Raw genomic sequence first — 15202 nt, 5'->3', positions numbered from 1 at the left:
TGCTTACCCCTTACTCTGACCCTGAACCGGGCCCACAGCAGCGATATAATCTGGCTAATTGCAGGACAAGAGCCAGAGTTGAAATGACTATCGGAATGCTTAAGGCCCGGTTCCAGTGCCTGCAAAGACTCAGGGTCACCCCAGAAAGGGCATGTGACATTATTGTGGCATGTGTGATTCTTCACAACATTGCCACAATTAGAGGAGAACACTGTCCTTCTGAACCAAACAGCAGTGATCCAAACCATGAACATCCTGACCCTCCCACGGACATACAAGATGGAAGAGCAGTCAGAGACACCATATGTCACAATCATTTCTTTTGACCCATCACCTCAACATGTTGAAAGAAGAATAAACAGATTTTTTGTTCAACTGGCTTTATTGGTCACCTGTGTTTCCTGTACACAAAGTATTAAAAGATGTAAACCTCATAAAGTGTCTCTGTTGCTTCCTCCTCTGTAACAGCTGTCAATGTTTCTTCATTATTTTCCTGTAGTAAAGAAATTAACAACATTGCTGTTCTACTGTAAACTCATATAATCTGTGGAGTATTACTCACAACTGCATGTTGGTCTGGCTCAACAGGAGGCTGCACCAGATGCAGTACACCATCACCATCAACTGATAGAATATGAGGTTTATACAGGTCACTTATAACTTACAAGGGACCAAATGGCAATTAACAAACATACCAATCACCTTACACTTCATTGTCATTATGCTCTCAAAGACAACCAAGACTGAGGGAAGGCAAGATCAGTAGGAAAATAACTTCACTACAAAATAATCCATTATGGTAAAGAGTTTATCAAATGAATGAGTAGCACTGCAAAGGTGACTGTGAAGAAAGGATGTATGCACATCATGTATTATTTTGAATTTACCCCCTATGTTGGCACTTGTGTCTTGCGGGGTTATTGACTCAGAGGATGTCCCCGCAGAGATGCCTTCGGCCACAGGGCGCCCACTGTTTTGGCTGAGGGCCAACTGCTCAGCCTCTGTGAGTGGTGGTGGTGGAGGACCCCCACCTGTTTTTCGGGCCTCCGCTTTTTTTCTGTTGGCTATAACGGGTCACATTTGAGCATACAGAGTAAGCAAATATGTACTTGTAATGTGCTCAGATAATTTCAATAAGTGCTTACAGAGGGGAAATTAATGTAGCCTCTAACTGCAATTGATTTACATCGGACAAACAGACCAAGCACTATGGCTCATAATACAATTACACCTTACCTGTTTGGACTATATTTTTATATTTCATTTTTACTTGCTGCCAGGAACGTTTGGGGCCTGTTGGGTTGCACCTGCGCTCACATCACGTCACAAAATAAAATGTATAAAATAACATGTGATAAAATAACGTGTTAAATGGGTGGAAATCCCTAGATCAATGTTTAAATTAACACTCACGCATTGACTCTGTCGGCTATGTTTTGCCATGCATGCTCACTTTCTTTTGCAGCTGTCGCTGTGTTACTTTTTTCCGCGGAATTTACATGTTATCGGCATATGCTGCCATCAGAATTTCGGCCTCAAGCGCTGTAAAATACATTGACCGCGCCTTCTTTCCCTCCGTCTCCATGGTGACTCGCTTAATCTGTGCTCCACTGATCAGGGCTTTATGTATCCTCGTCCGCGCGCTTCACTTGGGGTTAAAGCAACTCCGCGTTGACTGAACTACTTGTTATCAGCCTTTCTGAAACCGAATATTCCGAGTTGGACAGTTCGGGGTTACTCAACCCTGCGTATCGTTTTTCACTCTGAGTTTTCTAAACCGGCTTCCTGAAACAGGGCCCTGTCCACAGCCTCAAACAGTCAGACTCCAAACTCCGCCATGGCCAAGACCAAAGAGCTTTCGAAGGACACCAGGAAAAGTATTGTAGACCTGCACCAGACTGGGAAGAGTGAATCTACAATAGGCAAGCAGCTTGGTGTGAAAAAATCAACTGTGGGAGCAATCATCAGAAAATGGAAGACATACAAGACCACTGATAATCTCCCTCGATCTGGGGCTCCACGCAAGATCTCATCCCGTGGGGTCAAAATGATCATGAGAACGGTGAGCAAAGATCCCAGAACCACACGGGGGGACCTGGTGAATGACCTGCAGAGAGCTGGGACCAAAGTAACAAAGGTCACCATCAGTAACACACTACAACGGCAGGGAATCAAATCCCGCAGTGCCAGACGTGTTCCGCTGCTGAAGCCAGTGCATGTCCAGGCCCGTCTGAAGTTTGCCAGAGAGCACATGGATGATACAGCAGAGGATTGGGAGAATGTCATGTGGTCAGATGAAACCAAAGTAGAACTTTTTGGTATAAACTCAACTCGTCGTGTTTGGAGGAAGAAGAATACTGAGTTGCATCCCAAGAACACCATACCTACTGTGAAGCATGGGGGTGGAAACATCATGCTATGGGGCTGTTTTTCTGCCAAGGGGACAGGACGACTGATCCGTGTTAAGGACAGAATGAATTGGGCCATGTATCGTGAGATTTTGAGCCAAAACCTCCTTCCATCAGTGAGAACTTTGAAGATGAAACGAGGCTGGGTCTTCCAACATGACAATGATCCAAAACACACCGCCCGGGCAACAAAGGAGTGGCTCCGTAAGAAGCATTTGAAAGTCCTGGAGTGGCCTAGCCAGTCTCCAGACCTCAACCCCATAGAAAATCTGTGGCGGGAGTTGAAAGTCCGTGTTGCTCGGCGACAGCCCCAAAACATCACTGCTCTCGAGAAGATCTGCATGGAGGAATGGGCCAAAATACCAGCTACTGTGTGTGCAAACCTGGTAAAGACCTATAGTAAACGTTTGACCTCTGTTATTGCCAACAAAGGTTATGTTACAAAGTACTGAGTTGTATTTTTGTTATTGACCAAATACTTATTTTCCACCCTGATTTACGAATAAATTCTTTACAAATCCTACCATGTGGATTCATGGATTTTTTTCCACATTCTGTCTCTCACAGTTGAAGTGTACCTCTGGTGCAAATTACTGACCTCTGTCATCATTTTAGGTGGGGGAACTTGCACAATCGGTGGCTGACTAAATACTTTTTTGCCCCACTGTACCTGCTTGTAGTTTGATGGAGCAATTTACATTTTTGTACACTGTTTTAATTGCATTCTGAAAGTAAGGACCAAAGACAAATTTGTAAAAAGCCTGAAAAATAAAACCATGTTCAATCGTATCAAACGCTTTGCAGACATCTACGAATAAGATAAAGCTAGCATCCCTACACAAATCTGCATAATCAATTAGGTCAAAAACAAGTCTGATGTTGTTGGATATGTGTCTGTTAGCCATAAAGTCAGACTGAGTTTCCTCAATAATATAATTCAAAACAGCTTTCAGTATTTTGGCAAAGGTCTGAGCTAGGATTTTATAATCATTATTAAGGAGGCAAATTGGCCTCCAATTGTCAACATAAGTGGGATCTTTTTTTGGTTTTGGGATTAGGGTTAACAGAGCTTGTGGTAAAGTGGGGGGGGAGAGACTGATTTAAATGACTTTCAATGTATACATTAAGAAGAAATGGAGCCAGTTGATCTGCAAAAGTAATGTAAAATTCAGAGGTTAAGCCCTCGGTTCCTGGGGATTTATTACGTTTAAGATGTCGAATAGCAGGTAGCACTTCACTAATAGATATCGGCCTATCACAGAAACTCATCTGATCTTCTTTTACTGTTCACACATCAGGAATTTGTTCCATAAAGTTCAGAGCAGCACTCTAATCAAACTCTGACTTGTATAAATCTTTATAAAAATTGGAGCAATAGGTGGAGACTCTTCGGGGGTCATCAGTTATAATACCGTCAATATTAAGTCTCCGAACAGAACTAAGTTTAGAATTAGATTTCTCTCATTTAAAAAAGCAGGATGAATGTTGTTTACCTTCTTCTAACCATCTTCTCCTTGATCTCACAAAGGCTCCCTCTGCTTTCAGTTTATAGATATCATTTAACTTACTCTGTTGCAAAGCTAAGTCAGTTTTATCTTCTTCAGATAGGTACTCTTGTGGGATCTGAGTGAGAGCAGATATCCTAGTAATTACATTAATATCTTTATTTTTTCTTTGTTTTGCTGCAGATGAGCCATACTCTCTTAAATATTTACCGGCTTCAAATTTAAAGAGTTCCCAATTTTGACAGTAGAGATTACTGGTTAGGGCTTTATCCCAGAAATGTTCGATTAATGACAAAATATCTTCAATCACTTTTTCATGTTTTAGAAGGGAGTTATTAAGTTTCCAGTAGCAGCTCCTGCAAATTTGGGCAGCATTAGTATTGAAAAAGACCTGAAGTGATACCGATTTGTGGTCCGTGAGTGGAGTTGGCATTATATTGGCTATAACATTATTCCTATTTAAGCAATCAGATATTAACCACGAGTCAATACGGGATTTAGAAGAGTTGGATTTGTTACTCCATGTAAATAGTCTGGCTTTAGGGTTTTTTAATTCTCCAAATGTCTATTAAATGAAATTTTTACATAAATGTATTTAAACAACAGGTCAGAGAATTATTTGAGCTAGGTGGCCATCTGTCTAGTGAAGGATCTGGAGCAATGTTAAAATCGCCTCCAACTAATAACAGGAGATTAGGGTATTTTGGATAACCAGAACAAAAACCGTGGCTCAGGGGGTTGGGAAGCGCATCTGTAACCGGAAGGTCGCCAGTTCGATCCCCGGGCTCTCTGTCCTGGTTGTTGTGTCCTTGGGCAAGACACTTTACCCTACTTGCCTACTGGTGTTGGCCAGAGGGGCCGATGGCGCGATATGGCAGCCTCGCTTCTGTCAGTCTGCCCCAGGGCAGCTGTGGCTACAACTGTAGCTGCTTCCACCAGTGTGTGAATGTGAGAGTGAATGAATAGTGGCATTGTAAAGCGCTTTGGGTGCCTTGAAAAAGCGCTATATAAATCCAATCCATTATAAAAAGCGTGTTTCAAGGGCATCCAATAAGAAGTCATTCTGAAACCATACACATTGGCAAGAAGAAGAAGTGTACCATCAATGTTGACAATCATTAATCAGAATCAGAATACTTTATTCATCCCGAGGGAAATTAGGGTTACAGCAGGCAGCACGCTAATGGCACATGCGCACTCACAAAGGAACCTTCTGACCAACTTTACACAAACATCACATTAGGCAGACATGTCAGAAAGGTAGGCTGATAGGAAAAAACAACGAAAATACACTACATGAGGTAAGAGGAGGAGAAAAAAAACTCCACTCAGACTGAGCTCCTAGTGGGAGAACAGTTTGATAACAGAAAAAACACCTCAGCACAAAAGCACATGACTATCAATACACCATAGAAACACAAGACAAGCAACAGGGGCGGGTTGTCATGGTCCTGGGTCTTTTGACCCAGCGTTTTAAGTTTGAGTTTATTTTGTTCATTAGGTTATCTAAGTTCATTTGGTTATTAGACTCCTTGTGTTTTCTTCCCCTGTATTTAAGCTTCCCCTCACCCTTCGTGTTTCATGCTGCGTGTCTTATGTTATCAAGTTTGTATTATTATGCCTAAGTGTTTCTAGTTATTATTTTCCCCTCGTGTTTCCAACCATGTTAAATCTCCCCTGCTCTTCATGCGTTTCATGTCTGTGTCTTACGTTGTCAAGTTCGGGTTGTCATGTCTATGTCTCATTATGTTTCCTGTTTTATTGTGAAGAGGTCTGGTGTTCTGTGTTCATCATGTTCAGTTTTACTCTCCCACTGTGACGTCATTATGTTCATGTGTGCCAGCTGTTTCCTCATGTGTCTCCACTTCCCCTAATCACCTCCTGTGTATTTAAGTCCTCTGTTTTCAGTGTGTGATTGTCAGGTTGTCTGTTGTCCACGCCATGTTTCCTATGCCATGCTTCCAAGTTTCTTGTCTAGGTTTTTCTTATTGTTTGTTTAGATTTCCCAGTTTAGGTTTGTGTTAATTTTGCTTCAGTTTGCCTTGCCCTTTGTTTGTACCTTTTTTACCAGCCATATTAAACGGCTCACTTTTTGTTAACATTCAAGTTTTGTTCCCTGTTCCTTGGAGTCTGCATTTTGGGTCCTTTTTCAATTCATACAGTCTGCCCTCGCCAGACTGTGACAGAACGACCTGACCAGTCATGGACCCAGCAGATTCAGCTCTCACCGAGTGTCTGGAGGAGATGGCTCGCATCCAAGCGATCCTCGACTGCGTCCTTACAGCGCCCGATTTGAAGAGCAAGCTTGTGATGGTCAACGTTGCGGAAGCTATTATGGAGAGGGGTCCCTGTCTCCTTCAGCTCCCGGGCTCACCTGCTATAGTGGATGCTTTTACAAGGGTAAAAGAGATGCTGCAGGCCCAGGAACTGTCGAGTCAGGAAATGGCTTCCAGCACCCACCAGTCTCAACAACCCCACAATCAGTCATCTCCATTGCTGCCTCCGGAACCTGAGTGTGTTCGTGTCGGTTCGCTGAGATTCGCCGCAGCGTCACCACCTTTCAGCTCACCAGTTTCCACGCCCTCATCACAGTCTCGCCATACTCTTGCCACGGTCCAGTGCGAGGAAGCACTGGACGCCATAGATTTGGACTACGACGAACGTCAGTCAATATTCAGCGCTATATTGGAGGAGGAGCTCCGATGGAAGCCATGGCTCATTCCAGAGCACGAGCACTCTTTCCGTGGGACTCGACTGGCTCTCGGGGGTCCCCGGAGTTACCAGGGACTTCCACCCATTGCTCCGCCGTCTTCCACTCTCAAGAAAAAGCGGCGTGCGCGCCACCGACGCTCCTCACCACAAACGAAAGTGAGTGACTATATTTTGGCTCCTCATGTTTTTTCGCAGGAGGATATTAAAACTAACACTGCCTTACCAGTTCATGAGCCTGGCTATAATGAGACTGTTTATGATTTTGATGTTGCTAAGACTGAGAATATTTCGGCCGAGTCTTCCACGGAATATCTTATCCCTCTGCACAATTACCTAGCATCCCTGTGTATTGATCATGCTACGAACTTTGCTTCCAAGAAGCCAAATTATAAGACATTTTGCACTGGAAGTGCTAGCCATGAGGCTCAGCTAAGCCACTGTGGGACCGAGATCCAGGCCAGGTTGGAGCCAGGGGCTGAGGTGCAGTTTGTGCAGCCTTTTCCAGTGTCGGCTGGAGGGCCCGAGGAGCCCGTCCAGCCTCCTGCCACGTCAGCTGGGGGGCCCGAGGAGCCCGTCCAGCCTCCTGCCACGTCAGCTGGGGGGCCCGAGGAGCCCGTCCAGCCTCCTGCCACGTCAGCTGGAGGGCCCGAGGAGCCCGTCCAGCCTCACGCCACGTCAGCTGGAGGGCCCGAGGAGCCCGTCCAGCCTCACGCCACGTCAGCTGGAGGGCCCGAGGAGCCCGTTCAGCCTCACCCCACGTCAGCTGGAGGGCCTGAGGAGCCCATCTGGCCACCTTCTGCTTCACCACCTGTGGTTGCAGCGCCACCTCCTGCGGCTCCTGTGCCGACGCCTGCAGGACCACCACCTGCTGCGCTACTGCTTGCTGCTTCTACGCCTCAGCCTGAGGACGACGCCTCACCTGGTTCTGCCACACCTCAGTCTGAGAACTCATACAAACTCATTTCACCCACTATAGACTGTGTGTTGCTGCAACTTGAAAAGCAACCTGCCTCGTCAGCTGGAGGGCCCGAGGAGCCCGTCCAGCCTCATGCCTCGTCAGCTGGAGGGTCCGAGGGGACCGTTCAGCCGCCATCTGCGGCCGCCTCGTCATCGGCTGGTCCAGCTTCAGCCTGTGCTTCGCCTGGTCCAGCTTCATCAGAGTCTTCATCCTCGCCTGGTCCAGCTTCATCAGAGTCTTCATCCTCGCCTGGTCCAGCTTCAGCCTGTGCCTCGCCTGGTCCGGCTTCATCCGAGTCTTCGTCCTCGTCTGGTCCGGCCTCAGCCTGTGCCTCGCCAGGCCCAGCCTCATCAGAGCCTTCAGCCTCGCCAGGCCCAGCCTCATCAGAGCCTTCAGCCTCGCCAGGCCCAGCCTCCGTGTCTTCAGCCTCGCCAGGTCCAGCTTCTGCCTGTGCTTCGCCTGGTCCGGCCCCGCCGTCGTCTGGTCCTGCCTCGCCTGATCCTGCCACGACCCAGCCAGTGGTCGACGCCACGCCTCTGCTCGTCTCGCCTGCCAAGCCACGTCCAGCATGGCTATTTCCGGGGCCTGTCAAAACAGCCTGTTCACGGAAACCCACCAAGCCGCCCGACGGGTCTTGTCCACGTCGCCGCCGGCCGCCAGCCAAGCCGCCCGACGGGTCTTGTCCACGTCGCCGCCGGCCGCCAGCCAAGCCGCCCGACGGGTCTTGTCCACGTCGCCGCCGGCCACGAGCCAAACCGCCCGAGTGTGGCCAGCCATACCTGCTTCGCCACTGCCGCCTTCCTCATGGCCGACCCCCTGAACCCTTGAACTATGGACTACTGTGCCATCGGCCTCCAGGTCGGCCACCTGAACTACTCCGCCATGAACTCCTTTTCTGCCGAGATCATGGTCGCCCTCCTGAAACAGGGTCTCGGACTCTTAAGCCCTTGTGTTTGGACTGAGTGCTTCAGATTCTTTGTTTTTGTGGTTTTGTTTCAGGCCCTCCGTCCTGGACCCCCGCCGCCCGCCCTGGGTGGGTTGTTTTGGTTTTGTTTCATGTTTGTTTTCTTGTTGCTGCATTTCTTTGTTCATGGTTTTGGGCGTCTGGAATCCGCCCTTGAAGGGGGGGCTCTGTCATGGTCCTGGGTCTTTTGACCCAGCGTTTTGAGTTTATTTTGTTCATTAGGTTATCTAAGTTCATTTGGTTATTAGACTCCTTGTGTTTTCTTCCCCTGTATTTAAGCTTCCCCTCACCCTTCGTGTTTCATGCTGCGTGTCTTATGTTATCAAGTTTGTATTATTATGCCTAAGTGTTTCTAGTTATTATTTTCCCCTCGTGTTTCCAACCATGTTAAATCTCCCCTGCTCTTCATGCGTTTCATGTCTGTGTCTTACGTTGTCAAGTTCGGGTTGTCATGTCTATGTCTCATTATGTTTCCTGTTTTATTGTGAAGAGGTCTGGTGTTCTGTGTTCATCATGTTCAGTTTTACTCTCCCACTGTGACGTCATTATGTTCATGTATGCCAGCTGTTTCCTCATGTGTCTCCACTTCCCCTAATCACCTCCTGTGTATTTAAGTCCTCTGTTTTCAGTGTGTGATTGTCAGGTCGTCTGTTGTCCACGCCATGTTTCCTATGCCATGCTTCCAAGTTTCTTGTCTAGGTTTTTCTTATTGTTTGTTTAGATTTCCCAGTTTAGGTTTGTGTTAATTTTGCTTCAGTTTGCCTTGCCCTTTGTTTGTACCTTTTTTACCAGCCATATTAAACGGCTCACTTTTTGTTAACATTCAAGTTTTGTTCCCTGTTCCTTGGAGTCTGCATTTTGGGTCCTTTTTCAATTCATACAGTCTGCCCTCGCCAGACTGACACGGGTAAAGGGTAAGAGAGAGCCGGTGTAGACAGCGCATCCGGTCCTGCAGCATCTGTGCTGGTCCAGTTGACTGCCATCTTCCCCGGTAGGGCACAAGCATCGAAGGCGTTGGAAAGGGAGGGGGGATGAGTGAGTGCTTATCAGTGTGTGTGTGTGTGTGTGTGTGTGTGTGTGTGCGCATGTCCATAGTTTAGCTGAGACTGTGTCCTTCGGCCTATCAGGCTAAGTAAACAGTCCTCCAGCCAATCCAGGTGTCCTTGCATGGGATGGGAAGAATAGCCGTAACACAGTCATTATCAGGGAGTGATTGTTCGGCTCCAGCCTTGGGCCTGCAGCTGGCGCCGTGATGGGGATCCGCAATGTTTATGTTGGTTTTGTTAATTTCCATGCGAGCAGCCCAGGAGAATTTTTCAGGCTGCTCTTTAACACTCCGACAGTGGCCTCTCGATCTCCCGTTGGAGAGTCGCGAGCCTCCCCATGATGGTATCAAACTTCTGTTCCATGGTGTTATCGTTCTTTTGATTCTGAGACCTCACAACTGCAGTGATCCGTTCCGCGATGTTTTCCAACTGTCGCTCAAGGGTCTCATTTTGAGCAGGCCTCTCTCTGATGTTTCCCCTCATACGCTCAATGGTGTTGTTTTGAGCCTTCACAGCAGCTGCAAGCGTCTCCAAGGTGTTGACCATATTACGTTCGTTGTGAGAGGTTGCGCCTCGTTCCATTTCGATTCCAGCGGGCAGCCTTGGAATCAAAATGGAACGAGGACACAGTGTCCTTCTGAGTCCATTTCAGAGTGCATAAGGTTCCCATTAAATTTGTTCTTCAGAGTAATAACTCCTGCCGATCTTTCTGATCCATTTGAGAATCATAGTTCCTTGCCCCACCATGTTTTCCAAAAAGCAGTATCCTTAATAACAGAGTGTGATTCTTGAAAAAAACAAAACAAAGTCAGTATTCTGTTGATTTGCAAAAAGAAACAAAGCTTTTCTCTTAACAGTGTCTCTTAAACCCCTGACATTGAGAGAACAAAGTGATATAGACAGTGCGGCTTTAACACAAAATAATGAACAGTTTACTTCCCTTAATTAACATAGAACTGGTATTAACGTTTATCCTGAACCTCAAAATTATAAATAACTCAATTCAATTTTATTTATATAGCGCCAAATCACAACATAAGGCGCTTCATAGATACAGAGAAAAACCCAACAATCATATGACCCCCTATGAGCAAGCACTTTGGCAACAGTGGGAAGGAAAAACTCCCTTTTAACAGGAAGAAACCTCCGGCAGAACCAGGCTCAGGGAGGGGCGGCCATCTGCTGCGACCGATGTCAACTCCTTTGACACCTGTAACTTTATACCTCAAGGAGGGCATGAAACCTCCATCAACGCAGGTGCAGCTTGATCCTCAGGCTAAGTGAGCGTTGGGTGCACCTCTTTCCCTTCAATGATTACACGGACCCCGGCAAAGTGAGCTCCTTTTCCTTCTTTCCTTGCTGCATCAATAAGAGGCCAAAGCTTCTCTTGAATTGCTCTGTCTGCAGAGGACAGATCTGTCATGATCCTGGGCAGTGCCGTAGCTCCGCTAACGCACACTGCGTAGGGCACCAAATGGCCGGTAGGGCACCAAAAAAATCAGGGTCGTAAAAAAAAAAAAGTAAACCATATTAATACTATAAATATCATATGCATTAATATGGTTAAACAATACAAAAGCAACATAAAACAATTTTCCCGAGAAAAGGGGTGAATCTGCTTTGTGCCCTGTCTCCAGTCTCCTCCTGGTGCCCCCCCACTCCCAGTGGTCTGTTCTATAATTGGTAAACACCTGTTTGAACATGGCCTCGAAACGGCAACAGGAGTCGGGAGCGGAGAAAAGAAAGAAGAAGAGGAAGCATGATGAAACTCAGGCGTCGCTTGCCGGTAAGGCAATGTTTAAATAATAATAATAAAAAAAGTTCATTATTGTAGCCCTTGCTTGCACGCTCATGTCCGTCAACTCTGTGATAGCTCCTGTTAGCAGTGTTCATACTGTGTTAACAAATGTTGCAAATGATTGATGTTGGGTAGTTTGTTTACGTTGTGGATATGAATATAGAATGGACTACTAAAAGCAACTCATCATGGTCACTCAATTGACGGTTTTCAGATAACGTTAGCAATCGTGACTCACGATTGCTAACGTTATCGTGATTCGTGAGACTAGCATTTCCCTCCTCAGGTTGCTAGCTGGCTAACGTCATGCATGCTACTGATTAACCTTAACTTTGGGATAGGTCAGTGATGCAGTCAAGTATTATTATCAGATTAGACAAGATTACTTTGTATGTTGCTGCATTTCAGGATATCTATAAAGACGCATATCTTATTTATGCCATTGACGTCTGAACACATAAATAGTTCTCGTCTTTCTTTAGGTTCATAGATCAAGGGCGACATCTGTTGGTGAAACTGTAATATGAAACCTATATCTTCCAGTAATATAGATTTCCTACTTGCGCATTTATATCAAATTATGTACAGCATGTTTATATTGCCATTTGCCATTATGAAAATCTATACATGTAAAATATAGTTAGTAATTTTTAAATGTACCAGTGACTTACTTAATTTATTAGTCTTATAATGCAATCTTTCGTAGGCCTACTGTAGATTCAAAATTGTATTTCTGTAAAATCCCTGAATATTTTCTCTTGTATGCAGGGTCAATGCTTAAATATGTTCAAGGAGGATCTCAAGGACAGGATGAACCATCCAGTAGTAGTGCCATCCCTGGACATCAACCACCAGCCATTGTAGACCCTGCAACAATCCCTAGCCAAGAAGAACAAGAACCATCAACCACCAGTTCAGGTACAGTTCCATACACAAGTACCACTGAGAGTCCTGTCACTGAGAGACTATCAGAAAGTGACACTCTGGAGACATGTGTGCCCCCTTCAACCGATCCTGCTCTTTGGCCAGCTCACATTGTAGATGCTGATCGTGTTGAAATTGTGCGGAGAGGTCCTTTTAATGTCAGCTCTGATTTTAATTTTCCAAAGGGGCCTGATGGAAGAGCATTTCACACTAGCCTTAAGTTCAAAATTCTTCCCAATGGAGAAAAGGTTCACCGGAGCTGGTTAGTGTACTCACCGCAGAACAATGCTGTGTTCTGCTTTGCATGTAAGCTTTTCAGTGTGAAGGATATAAAGCTGAGTACAGAGGGCTTCAGTGACTGGTCGAACATCAACATCCGTTTGAGGGGTCATGAGTGTAGCCAAGACCACATACAGTGCATGCTTAAGTGGAGAGAACTGGACACACGGCTAAAGAAAAGCATGGCAATAGATCAACAGGAGTTGACCTTACTAGAGGCAGAAAGGAAAAAGTGGCGAGAGATTCTCAAACGATTACTCTCAATAACTCTCTCACTGGCTTCCAGAAATTTGTCTTTTAGGGGCTCTTCTGACTGTCTTTATGAGCCGGACAATGGCAACTTCTTGAAGGAAGTAGAGCTTATGGCAACATATGACCTTGTAATGGCAAATCACTTGGCCAACATAAAAGATGAAGGTTCCCACACACATTACCTCAGCCCTGAGACACAGAACGAACTAATTCAGATTATCTCTTCAGAAACATTCCGCGCCATTGTGAAGCAAATCCAGTTGGCAAAATACTTCTCCATCATTCTTGACTGTACTCCAGATGTGAGTCACACTGAACAAATGTCAGTCATAGTACGCATTGTTTGTTTCCAAGCACAACCAGATATTAAAGAATACTTTCTTGGCTATATAAATGTGGAGCAAACAACTGGCCTTAACCTGTCCAATGTTGTCCTTGACAAGTTGAAGGAGCTTGGCATTCCATTTGAAAACTGTCGAGGACAGGCCTATGACAATGGGGCCAACATGAAGGGGAAGAAGCAAGGTGTTCAGGCCAGACTGCTACAATTAAACCCGAGAGCATTGTTTGTGCCTTGTGGAGCTCACACGATGAATCTGGTCATAGCTGATGCTGCCAAGTCCTCTCCAGATGCAACTGGCTACTTTGGGTATTTGCAGAAGCTGTTCAATTTCTTTTCCAGTGCCACCCAGCGATGGGCCATTTTAACAAAACATGTGAAATTGACACTTAAATCTTGGAGTGACGTTAGATGGGAAAGCAGGCTTCAAAGTGTAACTGCTGTCCGGAGTCAGACAAAAGAAGTGAGGGATGCTCTCCTGGAGGCCAGAGAAGCTGTAAGTGATGCAGTCGCAAAGGTGGAGGCTCAAGTGCTTGCTGAGGAAGTAGCCTCATTTCGATTTTTGATTTGCTCCATCGTGTGGTGTGAACTTCTTACAATCACAAACCAGGTGAACAAGTTACTACAGTCCAGCTCCATGCAGCTCGATGTTGCTGTCAGGCTCATTGACACTGCCAAAAGTAACCTCTCTAAATACAGACAGTCTGGGTTTGATGAGGCTGTGTCAGCTGCCAAAGAACTCTGTGAGGCCCTGAACATAGAACCACAGTTGAAGGAGAAAAGGCTCAGGAGCACAAAAAGGCAGTTTGCATATGAAGCTGTTGATGAGCCCCTCCATGATGCCCTTAAAAAGCTTGAGGTCACATTTTTCAATTGTGTTGTGGACTCTGCTTTAATCTCCCTACAGGAGAGGTTTGAGACCATGAATCAAGTGAAGGAGAAATATGGAGTGCTGCTTGATTTCAGCAAAGTGAATGGGATGTCCAAGGAGGATTTAAAAAAACACTGCACTGAAGTACAGAAGACACTGACAGATAAGGGAGTAGCTGACATTGATGGACCTGAGATGATGCAGGAAATCATCAACCTTCCTCAGCTGCCACCACAGACGTCTGCTTTGGAAATGCTGTCATTTTTACATGACAATCAGCTTCAAGAGGTATATCCCAATCTGTGGATTGCTCTGCGTATTGCACTGACCCTGCCTGTCACAGTTGCCTCTGCTGAGCGAAGCTTTTCAAAGCTCAAACTCATTAAAACGTACCTGCGTTCATCAATGGGGCAGGAACGTTTAAGTGGTCTGGCTGTTATCAGCATCAATGGTGACGTGGCTCAAAGCTATCATATGATGACCTTATAGCTGATTTTGCAACCAGAAAATGCAGGCGTGTGCCTCTCTAGGCCCTAGAGAGGCACACCACGCCTGCATTTTCTGGTTGTCAGAGTATGCCCTAGAGTCTAGGGCATACTCTGACAACGAATTGTAAAAATGTTTAACATAGTTACTTAAGGAATGTGGCTTTTGTGTTCAAATTCTTATTTTTCTTATTTAAGTTTCTTATTTAAATTCTATTGTGAAACTATTTGTAAATATATTAATAATAATACTATTATATTATATATATTATTTTTTTATAAAAAAAATTACACATTATTGCCAGGCTCTTTGTTCTTGTTCCAATGTTCAATTTTTGTTTCAGTATTTATTTGTAACAGTATTTTTAACCTCCTTTAACCTTATTTATTTGTTTAACTGTCATGTTTGTTGTTATTTAATTAAACAAATTCCACTGAGAAATTCAAAAGTATTAATGTTTTTTGTTTTTTTTTCAGTGGCGGGGGGCACCATAAAGCATTTGTGCTTAGGGCACCCAAATGGCTAGCAACGGCCCTGATCCTGGGTCCTTTTGACCCAGCGTTTTGTGTTTTCTCTTCGTGATTGTGGTTCTGTTAATTCTCTGGTTAGTGTTTACTCTGTTCTGCCCGTGTGTTCCTGTATCTAGTCTGCGTTTCTTA

At 45.3% G+C, this 15202-nt stretch overlaps 1 protein-coding gene across 1 annotated transcript; it reads left to right on the top strand.

Moving 5' to 3' along the window:
* The first annotated feature begins 11294 nt into the window (after window positions 1-11294).
* LOC146635096 (zinc finger MYM-type protein 1-like) lies at window positions 11295-14546 on the top strand. The gene is made up of 2 exons (XM_085350023.1): window positions 11295-11379; window positions 12160-14546. The coding sequence occupies exons 1-2, from the start codon at window positions 11295-11297 to the stop codon at window positions 14544-14546; spliced, it is 2472 nt and encodes an 823-aa protein (XP_085206149.1).
* The last annotated feature ends 656 nt before the right edge of the window (window positions 14547-15202 follow it).

The sequence above is a fragment of the Diplotaxodon limnothrissa genome, linkage group LG3 (assembly GCF_057381915.1).
Source record: "Diplotaxodon limnothrissa isolate DT_005_m linkage group LG3, D_limnothrissa_male_GT1.1, whole genome shotgun sequence".
Classification (NCBI taxonomy): Eukaryota; Metazoa; Chordata; class Actinopteri; order Cichliformes; family Cichlidae; genus Diplotaxodon; species Diplotaxodon limnothrissa.
The sequence above is the reverse complement of the archived record's forward strand: the minus strand, read 5'-3'. Positions and strand labels throughout refer to the sequence as shown.